Source organism: Erinaceus europaeus, chromosome X, assembly GCF_950295315.1.
Source record: "Erinaceus europaeus chromosome X, mEriEur2.1, whole genome shotgun sequence".
Lineage (NCBI taxonomy): Eukaryota > Metazoa > Chordata > Mammalia > Eulipotyphla > Erinaceidae > Erinaceus > Erinaceus europaeus.
In genome coordinates this window covers 29,974,434-30,000,888 of record NC_080185.1, presented here as the reverse complement: position 1 = coordinate 30,000,888, position 26,455 = coordinate 29,974,434, and the positions used below count along the sequence as shown (strand labels likewise).

The window sequence follows — 26,455 nt, the reverse complement described above, 5'->3', positions numbered from 1 at the left end:
GGAGAGTATGCATCACCTCAAAATAAGTACCCTGGCACCCCCCCAACACACACACACACACACACACACACACACACACACACACAACCTGAGCTCTCCTTCCCCTTCCCAAACCACTAATCTTTCCATACAGATTTTTTTTTTCAGAAAGAAAGGCAGAAAAGCAGAGAAAGAGAAGTACCGAAGCTTCCTGTGGAGCTGAGGTTAGAACTTGGATTACGGTGGAGGCTGAGCTTGAACTTGGATTACGCACATGGCAAAGCAACACACTATTGAAGTGAGCTAAATTTCTCCAGGCCAGCAAAATGATTTTTGAGTGCATGTTGATAGAGAGGTAGATAAATGCTCACAACCAGAAGATGCTGATGCGGGGGGTGGGGTAGCTCAATTGATGTCACCTGCCTTGTCATGTACTCAACCCTGTTCAAGTCCCTGTCACCTCATGAGAGGTATAATGGCAGGGGGTGGCCTGGGGGATGGGGTTGAGGTGGGGAGAGGCTCCAGTGCTGTGGTGTTTCTCTTTCTCTCCCCCACCAACCCTCTTTGGTTATCGGAATAAAAAAAGAAACCCAGAGTGGTAAAAATCACACATGTGAGAGACCCCACGAGAAATGGGGGGGAGTAATGTACTTGGTAAAGCACACATATTACAGCACAGAAGGAGCTGGGTTCAAACCCCCTGTCCCCACCTGCACTGAGGAAACTTCATGAGTGATAAAGTGATGTTGTAGGGGTCTCTCTCTCTTTCCCTTTCTATGTCCCTCTTCCCTCTCAGTTCTTCTTATCTGAGTTTGCTAGGTCATATATGATGAATAAAAATGGTTTTTCATAGGTATAAGTCAAGATTTTTTTTAAATACTTGCCACAGCTAAGTCACAAAGGACACACTCTAAACTTAGCCCATGGGCCTTTAGTTAGGAAATGCCGTGGAAGGGGACATTTCCTGGTGGTATGGAATTATTGGTCCATGCCTTCCAACAGTTGTGGTAACAAGTGTACATGTGACTTCATAGTCACTTTTGGTAGGTGGCAGAGTAGGTGACTGAGGGTGTTGAGTGTACAGTGTCTGCTCCATTGAGGCTGTAGTTGGGCTGATAGCAGGGGGGTGGTGGCTGCTGGGTTGACGGTCTCAAGCTATTGGCAGTTGGCTCGAAGGTGTTTGTAGGCCCACAGGCTGTGGAGACCAGAGTTGTAGGCATAAGAGTGTTGTGAGGTTGGCGGACTGGAATGTCCCTAAGAGTGGCGGATGTGAGGAGGGGGACTGTCTGGGCTGTAGCAGCATGGTAGTGGCTGGTGGCATGGGCCGCAGGGTGGCTTTCCTGGCTATAGTGAATGCAAGTGATATGAGGGTACTGAGGACAGCTGCAAGGAGGGAGGTCATCGGGATGGTGACAGCAAGGTGGTGATGGATGACAGCAGTGACAGTGATGGCCCTAATCACACAATGTGACAGGGACCAACAGAGAAAGGGACCCACCTTCTGATTTCTGGTTCAGATGAGAGAAAGAATTTGGGGGAGGGGTGGGGTGGGTTGACTGGCCACCCTCGGGAAGATGGTGCAGAAGGACTAGGGATGAGGGACAGGAGACAGAGCCAGTGGAGTGGAATTACTGGGACTTTTTTTTCCTCTTTGCTTCTTGCACCCTTAGAGCCGTGTGCATCAGAATCTCTGGAGACTGAAGCTGGGACTTCCTTCCTCCCCAGGGGGTGGTGGGGACCGCGATTGCTGTAAACTCAGGTCACGTGGCAGGGCTTCCTGTACGCCACCACCGCTGCTGTAGGGTGTCCATGGCCCACACCCCCAAGCTGCCACTGCAGCATTCAGAGTGGCAGCCTCTAGCTCAGTCCATGCAGTGCCACCTGGGTGGTGCCGGCCAGGCTGAACAAGAGGTCCCCCGCAGCCTGACATCCAGGAAATCAGAGACGGAGTCTCCCTAGGGGGCAGAGGACCATGTTGCGCCGTAAGCCCTCCAATGCCAACGAGAAGGAACCCACGCAGAAGAAAAAGGTAAGGAGCCTCTCTAGGGAGTCTATCAGCCTCCCCTACACACACACACACACACACACACACACACACACACATTGATCCATACCCTTGGAGACACTAAGAAGCGCTAAGAGCCAAATGCATGCTGTTGAGTCTGCAGGCCAGGTGTCTTCTCACATGGGCCAGGGGAGAAGCTACTCAGCTAACGGACAAAATAGATAAGACTTTCCACTATGGAGAAACAGACTCATGGGCTCTTAGAAGTTGAGTGTTATAGAATACAACCCGAGAGGGATGGAAGAGAAGCTCAAACTCAAGGACTAGAATTCTCACTTCCAACTGAAGAACCACTAGAGAGCAGGTCTGCTGGTGAAACCTCGCTGTCTTTCGTTCTCTCTCCTCTGTGTTAGCCCTGTCTATGCACTGTCTTTCAGAAGCCACAGAATGTACTGGAAGGCCTTTCAGGGCAGCCCAGCTGGGAGCCTCTGTATGCTCCCAAGGTTCTAGCTGATCCTGTAACCTGAACTCTTTCCACTGAGCTGGGCATGGGGTCTGAGGTGATTTCCAGGATGGGAAAAAGATTCTGGGAACCTGCAATGGAATTTGAGTATCATTGTTGTGTACAGACTCTGTCCAGGTGGGCAGATTTTATTTGTGAAGAAAGAAGGATGGAACTCATGTATCCGAAGGAGTGAGGACTGAGAAGGAACCAGTTCTGTTAGAGGGAGCCTAAAGGCCAGACAGAAAAACAGCTCTTAAGGACAAACAGAGCAGAGGTCAGACTAGAAGGTTCTCTGGGATCTAAGTTTTCCTAAATGAATTTAAAGGCTTTGAGACTGGATTCTCTCAGGCAAATAGAAAATATACCCCACACTTCCCAATGATTCTAGAACCTTCCCAGAGCAGGACCAAAACAAAAGGGCTCCCAGGCTGACAGCATGCTGTGTGGGTTTCCCCCTGGAACTTGGCCCAGGTGCCCAATGGGGGACTCCCCCCATGTCAGGGGGACAGCTGCCTGACTAGCCAATTGAGAGGCCATGCCTGGGCCACTAGGATATGCATCCTGCCCCATCTCAGGTCCCAGGGTGGCTGTCACTTCCGGTTCTTCTATCCCCACCCTGGCTGCTTCTCTAAGGGTGCCGTGGAAGTGGGTGAGGAGCAGGGAGAGGTCTTCACTCTACACACAGGCTTTGTCACCGTGCTAGGCCCTGGTGGCCTGCCATTGGCTGCCAGGCCTACGTGAGTGGGGCCTACTTCCCCCTTGCTCCCCGGCTGATGCTACTGGGCCCCAAACCACAGGGGAGCTTAGCTGGAGGAAAGAGCCTGAGAAAGAGCTGACACTTTGACTCTGGGGCCTTGTGCCAACTCAGGCAGAGCTGTCCAGGTTCAAGAGAAAGCCAGGAGACCTCTTCCAGTCTACCTTTGATTACCAGGAGTTAGGGTCTACCTGGACTTCTGGGATTTCCCCCAGGCCTCTCCCTAGATGAGCAAGGCTAGTGTGATACCCTGAGGGAAAGTTGGTCTACCTGTCCCTGACAGAGCTGATCGTTGAGTCCATCTCCAGTGCTGCTGACTCCCCAAGCCCAAGAGAGAGCAAGCATCTACCCCAGGCCTGGCTTCGACACTGCTTTCTCAGTAACCTTGAGCTGTCATTTGAGCTAGTCCCTTTGCCTCAGAGACCAAAGGGGGGTGGCAAAAAATCCAGTTGGGGTTCTGCTTTTTTTTTTTTTATTGCCACCAGGGTTATCACTGGCTCTCAGTGCTGGCACCATGAAGCCACTGCTCCAGGTTGAGATTTTTTTCTTTACTTTTTTTTTCATTTCCTTCTATTGTTTTTCATAAGACAGAGACAAATTGAGAGGGGAAGGGAGATAGGAAGAGAAAAAGAGAGATGCATGCAGACCTGCTTTACTGCTCGTGAAGGTGTTTCTCCCCTGTATTTGGGGAGCAGAGGCTTGAACCTCAGTCCTTGTACGTGGTAACATGTGTGCTCAACCAGGTACATCACACCTGGCCCCCAGTCAGGATTCTACCAGCTCCTAACAGTAGAACATTAGACAGTTCATTAACCTTCTCTGATCTTCAATTTTTCTTTCTTTCTTTTACTTCTCCTTCTCCTTCTCCTTCTCCTTCTCCTTCTCCTTCTCCTTCTCCTTCTCCTTCTCCTTCTCCTTCTCCTTCTTCTTCTTCTTCTTCTTCTTCTTCTTCTTCTTCTTCTTCTTCTTCTTCTTCTTCTTCTTCTTCTTCTTTTTACCAGAGCACTGCTCAGCCCTGTTTTATGGTGGTGTGGGGGATTGAACCTGGGACTTCGGAGCCTCAGGCATGAGAGTTTCTTTTCATAACCATTATGCTATCTACCCTCTCCCTCTTTCTTCCTTTTTAAAAGTCTTTTAATTGTTGTTGTTTTATCCTTTACCTGGATAGAGACAACAATGAGAAATTGAGGGGGTAGGAGATAGAGAGGAAGAGAGAAAGAAAGACACTTGCAGACCTGCTTCACCTCTAAAGAAGCTTCCTCCATGCAGGTCAGGACAAGGGGTTTGAACCAGGTCCTTGCACATAGTTAGTTACATGTGTGTTCCACCTGGTGTGCCACCACTCAGGCCTGAACTCTTTGTTTCTTCGCGTGAGAAAACGGACAGTCTTCCCATCTGACTACTCCAAGACATTGCTTAGACCCCCTGGAATGAAGAATGTGACACGCTAAAATGTGAATGATGAATGTGTCACATACACACACACACACACACACACACAGACACACACGTATGTGTGTACGTGTGAACTGGAGAGAAGAACACATAGCAAAGAAGAGTGAGCACTGGCCCCAGCCCAAAGTGGAGGAAATAAGAGTTGGTAGCACTGTGTGAGGGCTCACTGGTACCATGTTACTGGGCCCTGAGCTTTACTCGCCTCTTAAGTCTTTGCCAACCTTGTGAACTAGGAGCAGGTACTGTCTTACTTCCTGGCTGCTACCCAAGGCTCAGAGTGCTGTAGTGACTCACTCAAGGTCATGCAGCAAGGAAGCTACAGAGACCCAAGTTGTGTCCTTCTCCAGAGTCCTAACCCTTTCTCTCTCTACTCCTGTGTCCCATACTCATCTCAAGAGCACTGGCAAGATCTGATGAAGGGGGCAGACATCAGTGGCTGTGAAATGTATAACCTTCCAGGAAGCAGATCAAGGCAGGAACACCCCCCCCCCCCGACGGTGAGGTCAAGATGTGGCATCATAGAGGATTGGGGAGGCCCCTGAGTTGGGACGGGAGGTTGCAGACACACCTCTGGTTGCCTTCAGAGATCTTCACTTTCTTTGGGGTCCCTGTGCACTGCTTTTGATGGGCTGGGATGTAGGAAGTCAAAAGTAGTTTATGTGGATTGGTTCTCACTAACTCTGGTCCTATCCCATCACATCCAAGAACATTCCACCTGGGGAAGTGGAGAGGAATCTGGACTCTCATCCAAGTGCTCATGTCTCCCTTCTTCTGGTTTCTCCCAGATCCTCTCTCACCCACTCCTAATGCTTTGCTTCCTACAATGCCCCTCTAGCTTGGCTACCCCCCAAACGCATACACACACACACACACACACACACACACACACACACACACACACACTAGTGGCCCGTTGTTTCCCACAAGCTAACACCCAAGTTCCTGGCACGGCTGGGGATCCCTCATGGCCTTTTCTGCTCTTCCTGCTACCTACCTACTATTTCACTCGAAAGCTCAGAACATCCCAGATCAACCTGTAGAAATGTGGGCTCCCTTGTATGGACTGATTGAAACATGCCTCCTCCTACATGAAGCCCTCCTGAATCTTGCTCATCCCTGAGCCCACCTTCTCTGATGAAATCCCTAAATATTCCCTGCAGGTGTTATTAGAGGTGAGCCACTTCCATCCTGGATGGGAGAGTGGGTGTGACCACTGAGCAACGTGCATGGGTTAGAACCCCTACTCTTCCCATGGCCAGCTGTGTGACTTGGCCTAGCATCTTTCATTTCTTCAAATATCAGTCTTTTCAACTGGGAGGTGGTTTGTAGTGAGGTCAACAGTGAGCTGAGACCCAGAAAATTCTTGCCATGTGGAGGAGTTCAGCCCTCATTACTAAGTTCCCATACCCTCAAGGGCCAGTGCCTAGACCCAGAGGGTACTGGGGCTATAATCCATACAGGAAGGGGCATAACAGGTGCCATAGAGACATCTGGGCAAAGTCAAAGTTGTTCAGGAAGCAGGCAGAGACGATAACAAGAGAAGTGTGAAATTCTCGGCATGGGGGGTGGCCAGGGGAGGTTTCCTGTAGGAGGTGGTACCTTGGAAACTGGATTTGTAAACAGGCTCTTATTGGGGGGCTGGGTAGTGGTGCACACAGTTGAGTACCCACTCTACCCAGGTTCAAACCCCTGCATCTCACCTGTAAGGGAGATGATTCATGAGAGGTGAAGAAGACTGACAGCGTAGTCTGGGAGGTGGCGCAGTGGATAAAACATTGGGCTCTCATGCATGATGTCTTGAGTTCAATCCCCAGCAGCATGTACCAGGGTGATGTCTGGCTCTTTCTCTCTCTCCGCCTATGTTTCTCATTAATAAATAAATAAAATCGGGAGTCAAGCGGTAGCACAGCGAGTTAAGCACACATGGCACAAAGCACAAGGACCAGCCTAAGGATCCTGGTTCTAGCCCCCGGCTCCCGACCTGCAGGGGAATTGTTTCACAGGCAGTGAAGCAGATCTGCAGGTGTCTATCTTTCTCTCCCCCTCTCTGTCTTCCCCTCCTCTCTCCATTTCTCTCTGTCCTATCCAACAATGACGACATCAATAACAACAATAATAACCAACAATAAAACAAGGACAATGAAAGAAAATAAATAAATAAATAAATAAATAAATAAAATCTTAAAAAAGAAGAAGACCAACAGCTGTTTGTCTGTCTATCTCTTTCTACCTCTCTCAATTTCTCTCTGTCCTATCTAATATGAAAAGGGAAAATAAGCAAAACATTTTTTTAAAGAATCTTTTATTGAAGTGTATTATCTGTATAAAGAAGTGGATGGATATTAAGTATGCCACTCACTGAATTGCCATTAAGTGAACACTTCTGTGTCAGCAGCCCAAATAAAGAGACAGAGCACTTTTTCTAATACTCTAGACACTTCCTTCAGCTCCTTGCCCATCAAAACACAGGCACACACGCCTTTCCTCAAAGATCAGTGTAAGCCTGGCTAACTATAGCACAGGTTAAGTTTACGTAGGTAGCAGGTTTTGAACTTCCCATAGAGAAGCCAGATACATTGATCTTTCAACAGTATGGGGTTAAGGGAGCTAACCCTTGGGCAAGCAAAATAGCTCAACTGGATAGTGTGTCTGCTTTGTCATGTACAGGACCTAGGTTTGTGCCAGACTCCCACTACACTGGAATAAGCTTTGGTGCTGTCGTGTCCTTCCCTCTCTTTCTATGCCTCTTTCTTTCTGTCTGGAAAAAAAAAACTTACATAAAAAAGTCAGCTTGAAGGGGGTCAGGCAGTAGCATAGCGGGTTAAGTGCAGGTGGTACAAAGCCCAAGGACCGGCATAAGGATCCTGATTCAAGCCCCCGGTGAAGAGGTCTGCAGGTGTCTGTCTTTGTCTCCCCCTCTCTGTCTCCCCCCCCTCTCCATTTCTCTCCGTCCTATCCAACAACGATGACATCAATAACAACAACAATAATAACCACAACAATGATAAAAAAAAGTCAGCTTGGAGGTGTGAAACCCTAGCAATGACAAGGGGGGGTGTGTGGTGGATAAAAAAAGGGAGGAAGTACTAACTCTCATGAAAAATAATAAAAATAAAAAATTTGTGTAACTTTGGGTTCATCTAAGCCTTAACTACTAAGATCCTGTTATTGACCCAAAACCTTACCTATAGCATAGTCAATAAACACATATTTTGCATGTGATATGTATTATATTCTTGCAACAAGTAAGCTAGAGAAGCGGACATGCTAGGAAAATTAAAAGAAAGAAAGAAAAGCACAATTGCAGTTCTCTAGTTATCAATCCTGTAAGTCGACACTGTATGTTTACAAGTCAGTCTGAGTGGATGGACACAGTTGAGATTCATGTTGTTCCAGACTCGGCAGTGGTGTGACTGCTTCCTTTGAGGTTACCATGTGTCTGTGAACTTCCTTCCTGCCGTTGGGGAGAGCTGAGCTCTGCTCACTACATTGGTGTACTGGTCCCTGGCTTGATTCTGCTACCCTGTTGGTGCCCATCCCACTGCTGATGGGCATTTGGGATGATTGTAACAAAGCTGAACATGAAAGGGTGGGAGCATGTGTCACAGACACACACACACAGAGAAGAGCAGAGTATAGCAAGTGGAGAATGCCCTGTTTTTGTTTGCTTTTATTTTGTGTGCAGGGGTGTGTGTTTGTTTTTTGTTTTCTGACAGGACAGAGAGAATTTGAGGTGGGAAGAAAAGACAGGAAACCTGAAGCACTGCTTCACTACTCTGGAAGCTTGCCCCCAGCAGGTGGGGAATGGGGGCTCAAACCCAGGTCCTTGTGCCTGATAACCTGCACACTTAACCAGGTGTGCCTGGCCAAAGAATGCTTTAGAACAGAGGCTGGATGAGGGAGGTGGGCTCTGAGAAGAGGTTAGGCTGACAGGACAGCACATGAAGACTGTTGTGTTGGACATTCATTTCTTTCATCTTCGTAACAACCTGGCAAGGTAGGTAGGTGCCTTTGCTGTTACATTGCACAGAGAAATGGAGGGACTCGATCAGCTTGACAAAGCTTGGCACAGCCTGGCACAGCTTGGCACAGCTGGCATCTACATTTACCAGCTGACTCCAAGTGCAGAGACTAGAGTTCAGGATTTTAAAAACCTCATCATAGAATGTACATGTTACCATGTGTGAGGACCCAGGTTCAAGCCCCTGGACAAGACCTGGGGGCACAGGGTTTTGAGAGCAGTGAAACAGTGCTATAGTTATCTCCCTCTTTCCCACTCTGCCACTTTCCATTTCCGTTTCTCTCTGTCTCTATCTAAAATAAATAAATAAAGGGGAGAAAGAAAACACAGTGCAAATCCCTTAACTAAAAATATTTTATAAACTCTGACCCTAAGCCAAAAGCCTTGCCAAAGGACTAGGGAGCTAGCACAATGATCCTGCAAAGACATTCAAGCCCGAGACTCCAAAATCTCAGGTTCAATTACCTGCATCACCATAAGCCATATCTGAGGAGTGCACTGGTTAAAAAATAATATAATCATGAACAACTCAGCAAAGCTCATGCATCCCAGAGTTGAACTCTGCATTGTCTATCACCAGAAAAGTAGCTCTTTGGTCAGTGAAATAGCTTAACTAGATAATGGCTACTTTGCCATGTGTGCGACCCAGGTTCAAGCCAAGCCCACACCTCATTGAAAAAAACTCTGGTGCTGTAGTCTCTTTCATTGTCTCGCTGTGTCTATCTGCCTCTTTATAAGTTAAAGGGAGGGAAAAAGAAGGAAGGAAGGAAGGAAGGAAGGAAGGAAGGGAAGAAGTTAAGAAGAGAAAGAAAGAAAGAAAGAAAGAAAGAAAGAAAGGAAGGAAGGAAGGAAGGAAGGAAGGAAGGAAGGAAGAAAGAAAGAAAGAAAGAAAGAAAGAAAGAAAGAAAGAAAGAAAGAAAGAAAGAAAAAAAGGGATGGATGAAAAGGAAAAAAAAAGAGAAGGGAAGGAACTTTTTCTAAGAAGCCTATATGCTCCCTCTGAAATATGAAAAATGACCCACTGGGTCTGACACCTAGGGAAGTCAATAGAAAATCCAAACAGGCTCAAGGATTTCAGCTTCCATCTGAGGAAGAGGCATTTGCGAGTCTCCAAAAGGCATTCAGGGTAGGTGAGGCTGCCCCTGAGGCTGGAGGTAGGCCAGGAAAAACTATCTGTGCTGCCCTTTCCCTGCTGCTGGGCTGAGATGAGTCAGCTGGTCCAGAGTCATACCCCTCAAGGTCCATTTGGACTTCCTCCTCATGTTTTGGATTCAAGCTGGCACAGAAAGATACCCCCAGACTTGAGTAATAACCAGAAAAACCTTGCCTACTTCCGGCCCCACACTGGCCCTGCGGCCTACTTTGCATACTTGCCTCTCCCTGGGGCTTCAGGCCTAAGGACCAGACTGCAGGCTGGTGAAGAGGAAGGCCACAGTAAGCCCCAGTGACCTATAAATAGCAGCCCAGCCTGCCCTCCTTGGGTCCAGGCCAACGTGCTGCCCACCCTCTCTCTGTTCCCTCTTTTCCAGGCAATCAGAGGAGGAAGTTCACCAGGCAGCTGCATCCTAGCCATTCAAGAGGAGGAAATAAATGGAAGATGGAGGAGAGAATGGGGGAAAGACAAGGAGAGAAAGAGGAAAAAATAGTGGGTGGGAAAAAACAAGCAGAGAAAATGGAGCATGGGAACTAACATGGTCACCCTCAAGGTCATGTGTGTCCCCTCCCGCTCCCTATCCCCATTCATAGCCCCCCACCCCCTTTTCCAGCTGCCCAGTGTAGCACAGAAGAGGTTTTCTGAGGTGCCTGTGGTGGTAACATTTGGTTGACTTGAGGGATAACCTAGTTTCTGGTCAGCAGCTGCATGCCACCTCTAGGTGTGGCCTTGACACAGGTAGCTCACTGACCCTTGGTCCAGACCCACCAAGGGGGCTGAGAAGACAGCTTAATGGTTCTGCAAAAGGTTTTCATGCCTGAGGGCCTGAGTTCCCAGGTTCAATCTCCAGCAACATAGCTGAGCAGGTCTCTGTCTCTCCCTCTCTCAAAAAAAATAAAGAATCTTTTTTAAAGGTTAAGAAAAAAAGACCCACCAAGGGAGTTCAGATGCCCCCACCACAGTGTTCTAGAATTGGGGGTCAGTTATATTTATGTTGGAGGAGGCGGGGGTGGGAGGTTATATTGTCCCTGCCCTGGATGGGGGGGGTGTCACTGTGTCACTAGACTCCCCTTTCTGAGGAAAGAGGATGTGAAACCTTTAGCTCTGCGCAGACTCAGGACTCCGCTTCCTCAAGCCCTTATCTCCGATGCCACTCTATCGGTCTGGCCATCTGCGAACTCCGGTTCCTGTGTGGATCTCTGGTCTGGACTGTTGAGCTTGATTCAGACCTGCCCCCCACTGCTCATGTCTGAGACCTCCTTCCAAACCTTCCCAGCTCTGGCTTCTGACTGTTCTCTTGGCAAGAACACACATGCACTGTTCAGAAAGCTCATTTCCTGAAATAGGTCTCATCAACCCTCAACAATAGTTCAGGCCTCAAAGGCTGAACATGAGCACACATCCACAGGGGCCCGCTCACCCTGGCAACAGTGGAGGTTAAAAGTGGAGATAAAGGGTAAGTGAAATAGTTCAATTGTGTGACCTTGGGTTCAAGTCTGGCCTCTACCACCGAAGGAAACTCTAGTGTTGTGTTCTCTTTCACACAGACACACACACACACAGACACACACACACACACACACACACACACACACACACACACACACACTTAAAATAAAGAAGGTAAAGAAAAAAATGGCAGCTTTCTGTTTTACTGGATTAGCCCCAAGCATTTGCACCTGCAGACTCCTTCTCTGAATTAACTTCTACTATGCTTTTCTAGAGAACATTATTGCTAAAACTTCCTGACTCCTGGGAGGAAGTTGTCCTAACTTCTTGGGACACAGATTCAATAAGGTGATAGCTACCACCATGACTGAAGAGCATATTTGGAACAGACACAAAGGACAGAAACCAAAGCACAGGGTACTCGAAAGGGTTTGCTCTGCCATGTAGGAGTGACAGTTTTGCAGCACTGAGGTATGTTTCTTGTAGCAGATAGGTGGTCTCTTCTGCTTATTTGGGTCTTTGACTCCAGGATTCTGGGACCACACTTCAGGTGCTGGTAGAAATGTGGACTTAGTCTGAAGCTTAACTCAGGTCTGAGGCTCTTCAAGTGAGGGGTTGGCTCTATGTTCAGAGATGGTGGTTCTGCTAAACTGAAAAATGGGAAAAGCCAGGTGTCCCCTGAGGACATTGTATGGAAGCAAAGAATTTCCTCCTACCCTACTAGGTTCCTCTGGCAAGTGGAATAATTGAGTTGGAAGAAGGCAAACTAGTAGGATAAAAAGAAGTTCAATTCATTACACCCAGAGACTACAAGAAGACATGAAGTTCTTCAACAGTTAGGCAAATTGGGCTTATAAGTCATCCAGAGCCAGGGGTAGGGGACCAACCAGACTTAACACAATTGACAGGAAGATGGGAAAAGCAAATATTTGGTATACAAAGGTTTGCAGAAACAACGGGCCATTGAGAGGACTTTTAACAATCTAACATGCTTAGCTTAGATGGGGATGATTGCCTTTCAGGATGGGCAAGTTATCTATCTAAACAGTTACAGGCAGGCCAGTGAAATAGCTCACTTGTATAGTGTGCTACTTTGCCTTGTATGCAACCCAGATTCGAGCTTGGTCTCCAACTCATGGAAGGAAACTTTGTTGTGGTCTATTTGACTCTCTCTGAAGGAAAGGTGTCAAGACCTGTCTGCCTCATTTGTTTCTCACTTTTCTAACACTTTCATTTTAATTTAATGTATTTATTATTGGATAGAGACAGAGAATTTGAGAGGGGGTAGAGAGAGGGAGTGACAGAGAGACACGTACAGCTCTATTTCACCACTTGTGGAAGCTTTTCCCCTAAAGATGGGGTTCTTGCGCACTGTAGTGTGCGCACTTAACCAGGTGTGCCACCACCTGGCCCCTCTAACACTACTTCTCTCTCTCTCTCTCTCTCTCTCTCTCTATATATATATATATATATATATATATATATATATATATATATATATATATATATATGAAAAATAGGGGGAATCGGGCGGTAGCTCAGTGGGTTAAGCACACTTGGCGCAAAGCGCAAGGACCAGCGTAAAGATCCCGGTTAGAGCCCCTGGATCCCCATCTGCAGGGGGGTCGCTTCACAGGCAGTGAAACAGGTCTGCAGGTATCTGTCCTTCTCTCCTCCTCTCTGTCTTCCCCTCCTCTCTCCATTTCTCTCTGTCCTATCCAACAACGATGGCATCAAGAACAACAACAATAACTACAACAATAAAACAACAAAAGTAACAAAAGGGAATAAATAAATATTTTTAAAAGGAAATAAAAATAGAAGTATATGAATGAATGAATGTTTTGAGTCAGTTAAAGAAGAGGTAAAGAAAACATTGAGGTTTTTGTTTTGTTTTGTTTTTTGTTTTAGTAGTCAGCTCCAAATAGTTCTTCCTTTCAGGAGACAAATTTTGTTTCCTCCTGGAACATGATGGCAGAGGAGGACCTAGCGGGAGTTGAAGTGTTATGTGAAAACTGGGGAATGTTATGTATATGCAAACTATTGTGTTTTGCTGTCAACTGTAAATCATTAATCCCCCAATAAAGAAATTAAAAAATATTTCCCCCACAACATCCATGGCCCTCAGTACTGGTCCCTCTGGGCACACACAACCCTGCCCAGGCCTGAGACCTAAGACCTAGGAGTTCCTCTCACTGGGTCAGTCATTTTAGCACCACTGATGGCTTTCCCCACCTCTGTTTCTTCTTTCAGCTTTCACTACAGCGCTCCAGCAGCTTCAAGGACTTTGCCAAATCCAAGCCCAGCTCCCCTGTGGTGAGCGAGAAGGAATTTAATCTGGATGATAATGTGAGTTTTCAGTGTCTCCTCAGGGGATCTGACTGCAGGATGAAGGCGAGAAGGGAAAGTGAGGTGGAAAGAGCAAGAGAGGGAAAAGAAGGTTCTGAAGAGGTTGGTGGCCTATGCTTACTTAAAGCCTAAAAGCCCACCTTTCCTACCCACCAAAATTCTGAACCCCATGAACTCACTGGCATCCTTTTCAATAACAAATTAAGTAATTAAATGACAAATCAATGACAACTGACAGAGGTGGGGGGGGCTGTAGGAGATGGGAACCACTCCGGTGGTGACACCCCTCCAGTCTAGCCCCCAAATCCTAGAGGCCAGCAGGGTTACCAGGGTCCCTGGACATCCTCCTTTGTTGTTACAGATTCCAGAAGATGACTCAGGTGTCCCTACCACGGAAGATGCTGGGAAGAGCAGCAAAAAGCTGGGGAAGAAATGGAGGGCCGTGATTTCCCGGACCATGAACAGGAAGATGGGCAAGATGATGGTGAAGGCCTTGTCAGAGGAGATGGTGAGGCCCAGGGAACCGAGGAGGTCTAGAGGGTGGGGAGGACAGGCAGCACTCTAGCAAGGTGTGTGAGCATGGCTGTCATATGGCCCAAGTGACTACAAAAAGAAAGGTCACACAAAGGAAGTGCTTCCTGTTGGCCACAGGTGTCCCAGCAAAGGATGGTCCACAGGGAACCAGCAGGGAGTTGAAAGGAGAGTGACAGAAGCTTCCTGAGAAGGCAGGCTTGAGGAGACAGGGCAGCAGTGGATGAGGCATCCACCCACACCATGTTTATCTCGGAACTGGCCTCTAGAGTTGAGAAAGCCTGATTCAGAAAATGTCCCCAAGCAAGAATGGAGAGACTGCCTTGGGTCCAGGAGAGGGCAAGATAGACAGAGGTGGGATGATGCACCCTAAGCAGCTGGACAGCACAGAAGCTGCTGAGTCCAGAGCTCTTGTAGGAAAGGCCAAGATAGTGGCATCCTGACTCATTCCAAGCCTGAGGCAATAGTCAGTTAAATTTTCAAGAATTTTCTGTGTCAGGTGTTAAACACAGTTACTATTTTTCAAGTAGTTAGTTAGTTAACCTGTATACTGGTCAGCTCTGGCTTATGGTGGTGCCAGGAATTGAACCTGGGATCTCAGAGCCTCAGGCAGAATCACTGTGTTATCTGCCCAGCCCAATACAACTGGTATTGGAAGTTGAACTTTATGAATATGAGATTAGGTAAATGAAGTTTGGAGACCTAGAAGGTAGTACACACAGTAGAGCACACCCATTATCATGAGTGAGGACCCTGGTCTGAACTCCCAAACACCACACAGGAGCACCCAAAGGAGGGAAGAAAGTTTCACAAGTGGTAGAGTACCACGACTATATCTCTCCTCCTCCTTCTCTCTCTCTCTCTCTCTCTCTCTCTCTCTCTCTCTCTCTCTCTCTCTCTGTCCCCATCTATCCCTCACCCTCTATCTTTAAAATAATAGCTGACAGAAATGATAGAATTGAAAAAAATTTTAAAAAAAGAAAGTTTCAGGGGCTGGGTGGTGGAACACCCAGTAGAGTGTACACATTACCATGTGCGTGGACCTGGGTTCGAGCTGCAGGGTGGAAGCTTTACAAGCGGTGAAGCAGTGCTGCAGGTGTCTCTTTCCTTTCCCTCTCTATTTTCCCCCTCCCCTCTCAATTTTTGTTTTTATCCAAGACATAAATAAAAGATTTAAAGGAAAAAAAAGAAAATGAAGTTTCTTCCGTCTAGTTTCAAAGCTCATCACTTCTTATTTCTCTCAGACTCTTCCATTAGTTTCCCTGCCCTGTGGGTGTGATAGTGAGTAGCATGGGATTGAGCACTTATGGTGATGGTGTCTGAGGTCAGTTAGTGTCTTCTCTCACAGGGACTAGCAGAAGAAGAAAAAAAATCAGTTGTGTAGGTATGGAACATGAACATAAATGAAAATCTTAAAGCAAATGGAATCAAAACTAGGTGACCTGAGGGGCTGGTAGCACACCCAGTTGACACACACACTGCTTTGCACAAGGACCCAGGTTTGAACCTCACTCCCTATCTGTAGGGGGGTTCATGAGCAGTGAAGCAATGCTGCAAGTGTATCTATCTATCTATCTATCTATCTATCTATCTATCTATCTATCTATCTGTCTATCATCTATCTATCTATCTACATATCTCCCCCTTCCCTTTCAATTTCACTCTGTCCTATCAAATATCAGGGGGGAAAAGGAGAAAAAAATAGCCACCAGGAGTGGTGGACTCATTGTGCAAGTTATTGAGCCCCTGCAACAACTCTGGTGACAATAAAATTTTTTTTTTAAAGATTTTATTTATTCATTGATGAGAAAGATAGGAGGAGAGAGAGAAAGAACCAGACATCACTCTGATACATGTGCTGCCGGGGCCCGAACTTAGGACCTCACACTTGAGAGTCAAGCGCTTTATCCATTGCGCCACCTCCCGGACCACGACAATAAAATTTTTTAAAAACAGGTAACTTAAGGTAATGTTTGCCTGCCAGACACACTGACTTCTCTGAAAGAAGAGAAATTTGGAGGTGGGGCAGATAGCTCACATGAGAGCACACATATTTAGTCACACCTGAGAATTCCACCCCTCACTGAACTGTGTTGTCGTGTCATTCCCTCTCACTCTCTCTAGCTCTTTATTTCTGTCTAGAAAAATTAGACCACAGAAGTAAAGCGCCATTGATAATAGAAGAAAATTAAAAGGTTATACAGAGAGATAGTTTAACCTGTGGTGCATCTACTTGGATGCATGAGACCCCAAAGACCACAGGTTCAATCACTGGCACTATCTTGTGCCAAAGATGAGCAGTGATCTGCTCCCCTTCCCCTCTCCCTCCTTTTCTCTTTTATTTATTCTTTATCCCTTACAATAAATGAATAGATAATATGTACTTAATTTTTATCTTTATAGAGACAGAACACAGAGGGGAGGGGATAGAAGAGAGATATCTACAGCATTGCTTCACTGTTCATGAAGCTTCCCTGATGCAGGTGGGGAAATGGGGGCTTGAACCCCGGTCATTGTGCATAGTAAGATGTGCACTCAACTAGGTATGCCACCTCCCAGCCCCATAATTTTTTTAAAGTTAATTATTTATTTATTTTTTATTTTTTACATCAGAGCACCACTCTGCTCTGGCTTATAGTTGCTTTGGGGATTGAAGCTGAGACCAGTAGCTCCTCAGGCATGAAAATATTTTTGCATAACTGTTACCCTCGATTCCCAACCCAAATAACAGGGGTTTTTTGTTTGTTTGTTTGTTTTGTTTGTTTGTTAAAAAAAGATTATTTCTGGGGATAATTCCAAATCGTGATGGTATTCCCCATTTTTTCTTTCTAGGTAGTTAAGGGAGTGAAGAAAATTTTCTCCTGAGCCCGGAGGGTCTTGATTGATATCAGCTCAAAATAATCTGTATGGCAGAGCTACACGCCTTAAAAAGGCCTAGTTTGGACATGCTGGGGAGGCCTGTCCTTCAGTCACTTGCCATTGATCCTAGTGGGGTATGTCTGTAGCTCAGGAATTGGCAACTGCAACATATCATGGCTTTTCTTAAATTTTCATTAGTAATTTAATATTGATATACAAAATTATGAGTTTCAAAGGAGGTCTCGAAACTTTACATCAGGCTCAACCTGACGCTGTTGACTGGCTACGGAAGAAGGGCAAACGCTAGAAGAAGAATGAGTTAACATGAGTTTAATTCCACACTGTTCCCACCACCAGAGCTCTGCATCCACATTCTCTCCGTCGGAAACTGCAGTAGTTCTCCCATAGGTTGACTATTATTTTTATAACTATCTATATTTTTATACATTTGCCCTTTTTTTCTATGGTCCTACCTTCTTTTTCTTTCTAAGTCACTCCTATGCCTGTTAATACTTCCTAATGTCCTTCTTTTTCCCCCTCTTCTCTCTCTGGGTCCTGATGGAGTTCAGAGCCTTCCGGTGGTCTTCCCCTAACATTTCTTCTTCTCTGAGAAATTCTTATTTTTTACTTCTTTTTAAAATTTTATTTATGTGTTTATTTGACAGAGACAGAGAAAAATTGAGGGGGAGATAGAGAGAGACAGCAAGACACCTGCAAACCTGCTTCACCACCCAGGAAACCTCCCCCTGCATGTGAGAACCAGGAATTTGAATCCAGGTCCTTGAGCACTGTAATGTGTGCACTTAACCAGGTGCACGACTTCTTGGCCTCCTGGATAAAAATTGTTTATGGAGTGCAGGAAGTGAAAGGTGTGGCTTCTATAATTACTCTTCTGCTGGACATGGACATTGGTAGGTGGTCCAAACTCCCAGCCTGTTGCTGTCTTTCCCTACTGGGGTAGAGCTCTGGAGAGGTGTGATTTCAGGACACATTGGTGAGGTCATCTACCCAGAGAAGTCAGAATGAAATCATAGTAGCTTCTGCAATTTGGTGACTTGAAAGGCAGTGAGATATAAAACAGGACAAAAAAGTTTACTAAATAGGAACTAACTAAAAAGTAGGCATAAAGCACATGAGAATAGGGATCTTAGGGTGAAGAGATGCTAGGAAAATCTATTTTAGGTATGTTCCTAGGAGCCCATGACTTTAGTAATTTTTGCTTGAGCTTGATAGCTAACATGCAAGTGAACTAAACATATTGTCTTGGAAGATGGTGTCAGAATAGGACTAGAAAGTTGGATTAGGGTAAAGAGTAGCTAAATAGTAGCACCTAAACTTGAAGAAAGTATATAAATACAATTAACTGTTTACTCCATCAATTTGACCCAGGGCCCATACACAGGAGCCTGTGTAACCTCTGAGTCCTCAGCAATCTGAGCCCACAGTCCATAGTCACAGCTAAGAACATTCTAGGCTGTACTCATTTCAGGATCAATCTTCCTCATGTGGCAGGTCAGGCTGACCCAGCCTCCCTTTAGAGAGTGTGGTAGTCCCTACCATTACTACTTTGTAGCTGAGGGCAAGGTCCTGAGCAGGTCCACAAGAGAGCTTATGATAATGTTCCTGATGGAAGTGACCAGTAATGGTGGAGAGAGGGATCTGTTAGAAGCCTAGACCCATATTATCTATGTGGGAATCCAAAGATGCCCTGACTAGGGCACCAGATGATGGAGTGGCCTGATCTTGACCAAAACAAAGCTATCATTAGGTGATCCAGTCTCTTGAAGGGCTTTTATTCCCAATGATCAAACTATGGAATAGTTACCACCTTATACCAAGGAATCGTGAGGCAGAGAAGCTCTGGAGTCAGACAGACTTAAGAGTGTTCTCTGCCAGGCTCCCAGAGGTGCACACCAGCACAGGTCATACAAGACTTCCTGCTTCCCTTGCCCCACAGGGAGACACACCAGAGGAGGGCTCAGCCTCCCCGACATCACCAGACTACAGACTAGACAGTCCAGGCCCTGACAAGATGGCGCTGGCCTTCTCTGAGCAGGATGAGCATGAGCTCCCAGCCTTTAGCCGCCAGACCTCCACTGGTGAGTACGGGGGATACCACCTTCTACCAGGTCTAGAAAAGAGGACCAAGTGAGAGACCTGTAAGGGTGCCCTCAGGGAGGGGAGGGTAAGAAAAATGGACCTTTACAGCTGGCCTGCTGGGAACTTCTCCACCCCTGTCCACACTCCATCTTAACAATCGTCACATTCATTACTGTTTTTTTTTCCCTCATTTCCCCCCTTTTTGGTTGAGATAGAAAGAAATTGGCAGGCAGGGAAAGGGGAGATAGATAGGGAGAGAGAAAGAGAGAATATATGCAGCACTGCTTCACCACTTGTGAAGCTTCCCTCCTGCAGGTGGGAACCAGGGGCTTTGAACTCAGGTCCATGTGCATGGCAATACGCTTGCTCTACTGGGTGCACTGCCACCTGGTCCTTTATTCAGAGGGTTCATAGCTTTCAGTGATCTGCCTATAGCCAGTCTGGACCTAGCTCTGCCTTAAAGGAGCCTCCACTTGCTGTCCCTGGCCCCAAGGGGGACAAGAACAGAGAAGCAGCTCCCACAGACCTCTTGGACCAACCCATTCACACTCAACCCAGGGGAGCCAGAAGCCCAGCTCCCAGAGTGACTGGCATCCAGGCTGGGACCAGGGGTGTGGGGTCTCTGGTTGTGACTGCTCAGCTCCTGGCACCCCGGCCCTCAGCTTGGCAGCTTCCAGAGGCCCACAGGGATGGGCTGGAGGTTTGGGTAACCATTCCTGCAGCAGTAGCTGTGGCTCTGGGCGGCAGGCCCCCCGCACTGCTTTTCTTGCCCCTCCGGCTGGTAGTGCTCAGCTCTGCGCTCTTGCTTGGGCTCCACAGGCCTCTCCCCACTTGCACTGAAACCCCTTTTAGATGCTCCTTCCAGAGCTTCACTGTGATGTTGCAACTAGACAGTGAGACTCACCAATCAGACCATGTAAGATATTCATGCAGGGCATGGCTTCCCAGATCACTGGGGCCAGAGTCAGAAGACCTAGAGTCTAAGGGACCCTGAAGGTCAGAGAAGTGGCCAAATTGGTAAGGAGGGTGCCTTTCCATGCTCTCAGCCCACATTTGAGTCTCAACACTGCTTAAGAGATGCTTTGGCAGGGGGACAAGGCTCCAGTGCTATGGTATCTCTCTGTCTCTCTCCCCAAGTCTCTGAATGGAAACAAGGAAGTCCACAGCAGTGAAACCACACATACATGGGAACCCAGCTCTAAAAAACAATGCTCAAGGACATGGCATAGAGGGTGGAGTGCAGGTCAAGGTTCTGAGTTCAATTTTCTGGAATTTGCATATGCCAGAGATCTCTTTCTCTCGTAAATCAAGAAATAATTTGAGGGGAGCAAGGCAGTGGCACACCCAGTAGAGTACACATGTTACAACCGACAAGGACCCAGGTTCAAGCTAGTGGTCTCTACCTGTAGGGGAAGCTTCACAAGTGGTAAAGTAGTGTGGTAGTTGTCTCTCTTTCTCTCTCCCTCCCTATCTCCTCACCTTCACCTCAATTTTCCTCTGAATCTATCCAAAATAATAAATAAATGTTGACATTTTTATACTGGGGGCTGGGTGGTAGCACACTTGATTAAGCGCACGTTACCATGTGCAAGGACCCAGGTTTGAGTCCCCTCTCCCCACCTGCTGGGGGGAAGCTTCATAAGTGTTTAAGCAAGTATTGCAGGTGTCTCTCTATTCTATTTTCTCTCTATCTTCCCATCCCCCTCTCAATTTTTCTCTGTTCTATCAAATAAAGGATAAAACAGGTGGGTGTGGGGGTTGGGAGGCAATGGCTCCCAGGAGTGGTGGATTCTTCATGCAGGCACTGAGGCCCAGTGAGAACCCTGGTAACAGTAAAATGTATTTGTTTGTTTTAAGAAAACAAGGGGTCCAGAAAACTTTTTATCACAAAGTGTGCAACCTGGGTCAGGTCCCCTGACCTGTCTAGCCTCAGTTTATACCATCTGTGCATTGGGCTGCTGGCACAGTTGGTTTGTGGAGGCCTTGATAGTGTGACCAGTCTTTGATATGTGAGGCACTTCCCCTTCTGTGTTCTACAAGTCTCACACCTGAGCCCCTTGGGGTGAAGTTGCACCCCTGCACTGTGGCCAAGGGCATGGGCCAAGCTTCCTTATTCCTGGAGAGACTTACAGAGTAGTTTTTCTCCCTAGCGAGCACACATCCTTGAGGTTTCTAGGAAGCCACCCCCCCCCCCCGGCACCTACTGGGTACTGACTGCCCCAAATGCCCTAGACTAGGGTGACCCTCTTCCCTGACTATCTCCCACAGGTAGTGAGCTGTGTAGCCCCAGCCCAGGCTCGGGCAGCCTTGGGGAGGAAGCACCTGCTCCCCAGTACACAGGGCCCTTTTGTGGCAGGGCGCGAGTCCACACCGACTTCACCCCCAGCCCCTATGACCGTGACTCTCTGAAACTGCAGGTAAGCTTGGTGCCCTGGCCCCTCCTGAGTCTGGTATGGTACCCTGGATGGACTGAGCTGGGGCAAGAAATGGGTGGTCAAGAAGGGGCAAGGGATGGGGCCAGGTGGTGGCACAACTTGAGCACACAGCTTATTAGGCACAAGGACCTGGGTTTGAACCCCTGCTGCAGGGAATAAGTTGTATAAGTGGTGAAACAGATCTACAGGTGTCTGTCTCTCTCTCCCTTGCTGTCTGCCCCTCCCTTCTCAATTTCTCTGTCCTATCAAATAAAAATAGAAAGAAAAAGAGGGGGGAAGGCCACCAGGAGCAGTGGATTTGTAGTGTTGGCACCAAGCCTCAGCGATATGTGGTGGCAATAAAAATAAATAAATAAATAAGGTAGTGGTGCACCCAGTTAAGTGCACATATCACCAAGCACAAGGACCTAGGTTCAAGCCATGCTCCCCACCTGTAGAGGGAATGCTTCACAAGTGGTGAAGCATGTCTACAGGTGTCTATCTTTATCTTCCTTTCTCTAGCTCCCCTGCATCAGTTCCTCTCTGTCCTATCTAATAAAAATTTTGAAAGGAAAAAAAGGGGGACAAAATGGCCTCCAGGAGTAGTGAATTTGTGGTGCCAGCACTGAGACCCAGTGATATCCCTCATGACAATAAATAATAATAATAATAAATTACTCAGCTTGTGGTCCAGGAGGTGGTGCAGTGGACAAAGCACTGGACTCTCAAGCAGGAGGTCCTGAGTTCAATTCCCAGCAGCACATGTACCAGGGAGATGTATGGTTCTCTCTTTCTCCTCCTATCTTTCTTATTAATAAAAATAAATTTAAAATATTTAATAAAAATTTTAAAATAAAATATTCAGCTATTTAAGAATGATGAATTTGCCCTCTTCACCCCATTTTAGATGGAACTTGAAGGAATCATGTTAAATGAGAGAAGCTAGGTAGAGATGGATGAATATGGAATGATGTCACTCATAGACAGCAATTAAGAACTAAGAACAGAAAGGAGAAACACAAAGTAGAACATGGACTGGGTTTGGTGTATGGCACAAAAGCAAAGGACTCTGGGAGAAGGGGAGGTGCTTTCAGGTCCTGGTGCAGGATGGTAGAGAAAGACCTAGACTGAGGGTTAGTGTTATGCAGAAAACTGAGAAAGTTTACACATGTGCCAACTATTGGGTTTACTGTAAACCATTAATCCCCCCCCAACAAAAAATGAAAGGTAATAATAAGAAAATAAATAAATACAAATGAAATTTTAAAAAGGAGGGTCAAGGGATCACCTTATCCATTAGGGGATAGGCTCAGCACTACTCTTCTCACACAGAAAGGAGATGTGATCCAGATCATTGAAAAGCCCCCAGTGGGGACGTGGCTAGGCCTGCTCAATGGCAAGCTGGGCTCTTTCAAGTTTATCTACGTGGACGTGCTGCCAGAGGAGGCCACCGGGCCTGCCCGGCCCAGTCGCCGCCAGAGCAAGGGCAAGCGGCCCAAGCCCAAGACACTGCACGAGCTGCTGGAGCGCATCGGCCTAGAGGTGGGAGCAGGGACCCTCGACCCTCTCCAGAATCTGGGCACAGGGGTAGGGATAGGGGGGAGCATGCCCTGGGGACCAGGGCTGAGCCCACAGCATCTCCTCTGCCCACAGGAGCACACATCCACTCTGCTGCTCAATGGCTACCAGACACTGGAAGACTTCAAGGAACTTCGGGAGACGCACCTCAACGAGCTAAACATCACCGACCCTCAGCACCGCGCCAAGCTGCTCACAGCTGCTGAGCTGCTACTGGATTATGACAGTGAGTGGGGGTGGGTTGGGGCAGGGTGGGGTGGGGCGAAGGCTGCCAGAGTCATTTCTGTTGGCATTCCAGGAAGAGGATGCCTGGCCTGTCCCCCTGCCCTAGTCACAGGCCCTACTCCATCCAAGTGGGAGGGCCCTAGCCAGAATGGAATGCCAATGTCAGGTTAGGTCTGGAGGTGGTGACAGCAATTATAGGGGTGATGAAGCCCAATTCCTTTTGGGGCTCAGAGTGGACATTTGAGGCCCAAGAAGGTAAGACATTGAACTGGTGCAAGTCTCAAAGCTAGGTGGGTATCAACCCGATTCAGTCCCTGGATAAGGGATGAGGAGGATCCAGGTGGGGATGGATTTTGACCTCCCTGCCCCCACTAGGGGCCTGAACTCCCAAGTTCCCTTTACTCCAGAACTCCCTGACCCCCAAGGACCCAAACCCCCAAATTCCCTTTGCCCCCAGAGCTTCCTCACCCTCAAGGCCTCCAAATTCCCTTTCCCTTCCTTGCCCCTGGTAGCTGGCAGTGAGGAGGCGGAGGAGGGTGCAGAGAGCAGCCAGGAGCCTCCTGCACACACAGTGTCAGAGCCCAAGGTCGACATCCCCCGAGACTCCGGCTGCTTCGAGGGCTCAGAGAGCGGGCGCGACGAGGCAGAGCTGGCAGGCGCAGAGGAGCAGCTGCAGGGCCTCTCCCTGGCTGGGGCGCCTTGAAGCTGGAGCCGAGCAGCACAGTCTACAGCGGGGACAGGCCCAGAGAACTCACCCTGCTCCCCAAGGGTATCCCTCAATACAGGCTGGAGTGGACAAGGAGCCACCAAGGGCACAGCCCACCTGCCCGCCTTGCCCTCCACTGATGGCACCCCCTGTTGGCCACAATGACAGCAAGTGGAGCACCACAGGGCCACCTCACCTATGCCCTTCACCACTGTAGCCCCCCTAAGCCCTTCTTGCATCCATGCCACCTGCCCCTGTCATGCTGCTCCTGAAAAGGGGGGTGGGTCAGCTCTTAGGGTCACCCTCAAAACCCCAAGGAAGGCAGCTCCCTGGTCCTAGATTCAATCCCAGGCACCACCTATACCAGAACAGAGCATTGCTCTGGTTGAAAAGCAAAAAACAAAATATTGAGGGTGGGGGAGACAGACAGCATAATGGTCCTGTGAAAAGACTTTCATGCCAGAAGCTCCAAAGTTCCAGGTTCAATCTACCAGCACCACCATGAACCAGAGCTGAGCAGTGCCCTAGTCTCTCTTTCTCTGTATCTTTCTCTCTGCATCTCTCTCATACTCGTTAAAACAAAACAATGAACATTGTATAAGAAAAACCCCAAAATATTAATATGTCCCTAGTACATTAACAGGAAAAAAAAAGGCAGAGAGGGTGAAGAAAGAAAGAAAGGAAGAGAGAAAGAAAGAAAGAAAGAAAGAAAGAAAGAAAGAAAGAAAGAAAGAAAGAAAGAAAGAAAGAAAGAGAATGGTCACAGAATGTCAACTCTAATACTTTCTGGCATTCCATGTTTGCTCTCCTGTTGTTGGTGGTCCAGGACACCAGTGAGGTTCACAGAGGGGACTGGCAGGATCTTAGCTTCCCAGTGAAATGGTTCTTCCTGCTCACTCATTCCATACCTCCCTACATAGCTCAGGCCAACTTTCAGCTTTGAACAGTGCCCATACCTCATACAATCCACACACTGCCCTACCGTTCCACAACCCCTCCACTTCCACCAAAGCCCACAGGCAGATTAAGTCCAAGCACAGACTTAGCCTCATATGTTAGTCCTTACAAGCAAAGAAACCATGCTACTGGGAATCCACTACCTCAACTTTCCTTTGCTAAAGGTTTTGATGTATCTTGATTCCCAGAAAGGAGGGAGAGTATTTTTTTTGGGTGGGGGAGCAGACTTCCTTTGACCTCAGTGACAAATCTGTACCCCAAATTCCCAGAGAACCCTTCTGTGAGGCCCCTTTGGCCTGGAGACACAGTTCCTACCATGTCTAGGTCTGCCTGCTTAGTGGACACAATTCTGGACCTGCTACAAGGAAATTTGGTAAAAACTAGCTTTGGGGAAGGGTTTGAGTGTAAATATGGGAAGGGGCCAGAAAGATAAAGGTTGGCAGCAATAAACATTTGAACTTGAACTGTCTCAGGTTGTCTTTTGTATGGAGAAGGGGTTGGGGGAGGGACAGACCAATGTTGTTAAAATTCGGAAGGCTCCAGCCGGCCGGGCTAGCTTCATGGGTGGGTAACAGAGACGACCAGAGACGTACGGCTGGGCAGGGAAGCTGTATTTCTTTATTCAGGAACAACGATTCATAAACTAAACCAAACTAATCACCAAACAGAATTCTGCTGTCTCTTTGCGGCGGCGCAAGCACTCTCTCTTACTCTGCAACTCTGGAACTCAGGAACTCTGTCGGGGTTCTTAGGGGCGGGGCCAAGCGGGCCTGCGAAACTAACTGGACTGATCCAATTTTCTTGGCGGGGGAGGGCTAGAACAAACCAATGTAAAGCATACAACAAATGGCGCCCACGTGGACCTGACCTGCGCATCTCTCAGATAAGTAAAGACAATTTGGCTACCTATGCACTATGGCCTTCTCTTCTGCTTGTGAAGAGATCTCCAAAGGCCTCTGCTCTTTCTTCACGAGACTGTTTTGCTGTTTCTGGAACATTTATCTCTGGACCACTCTGTGGTTTCCACTCACTCGGGCGAACTCAGAACAGCCAGCGGGAATAACCAGCGGGCGGGAGGCGAGGCGCAGAGCTGCTGTTTCCACCTGGTTAAACAGCCAGCCAGCCAGCTGCGCCCAGACAACCCCACGCACTGCGCCAGCAGCCCCGCAGCCCGCAGGAGGCTGACTCCAGCCCGCAGGAGCCCGACGCCAGCACGCAGGAGCCCAATGCCAACACGCTGGAGCCCGATGCCACCACGCAGGAGCCCGATGCCAACATGCTGGAGCCCGATGCCAACACGCAGGAACCCGATACCACCACACAGGAGCCCGATGCCAGGACGCTGGAGCCCGATGCCACCACGCAGGACCCCGATGCCACCACACAGGAGCCCGATGCCACCACACAGGAGCCCG

General features: G+C 47.8%; 1 protein-coding gene across 2 annotated transcripts; it reads left to right on the top strand.

The window, feature by feature from the left end:
* Positions 1-1,772: 1,772 nt before the first annotated feature.
* On the top strand, positions 1,773-25,504 carry SASH3 (SAM and SH3 domain containing 3). 2 transcript variants are annotated; one of them, XR_009547583.1, is made up of 9 exons: positions 1,773-2,008; positions 13,575-13,670; positions 14,032-14,178; positions 19,018-19,159; positions 21,429-21,577; positions 22,907-23,116; positions 23,228-23,378; positions 23,890-24,746; positions 24,809-25,504. XR_009547583.1 is itself a non-coding variant. In XM_007527637.3 (8 exons), exons 1-8 carry the CDS (start codon positions 1,952-1,954, stop codon positions 24,078-24,080), a joined length of 1,143 nt encoding a protein of 380 aa, XP_007527699.1. In that variant the 5' UTR covers positions 1,773-1,951; the 3' UTR covers positions 24,081-25,504. The 2 variants fall into 2 exon arrangements, 1 of the variants encoding a protein (XP_007527699.1); XM_007527637.3 differs by having other exon boundaries at positions 23,890-25,504.
* The last annotated feature ends 951 nt before the right edge of the window (positions 25,505-26,455 follow it).

Excerpts from the sequence above, each read along its gene's own strand:
- SASH3 (XM_007527637.3), top strand. The coding sequence starts at position 1,952 with ATGTTGCGCCGTAAGCCCTCCAATGCCAACGAGAAGGAACCCACGCAG. Across the intron at positions 19,160-21,428 it reads TAGCCGCCAGACCTCCACTG|GTAGTGAGCTGTGTAGCCCC; the intron begins GTGAGTACGGGG and ends TATCTCCCACAG. Across the intron at positions 21,578-22,906 it reads GTGACTCTCTGAAACTGCAG|AAAGGAGATGTGATCCAGAT; the intron begins GTAAGCTTGGTG and ends CTTCTCACACAG.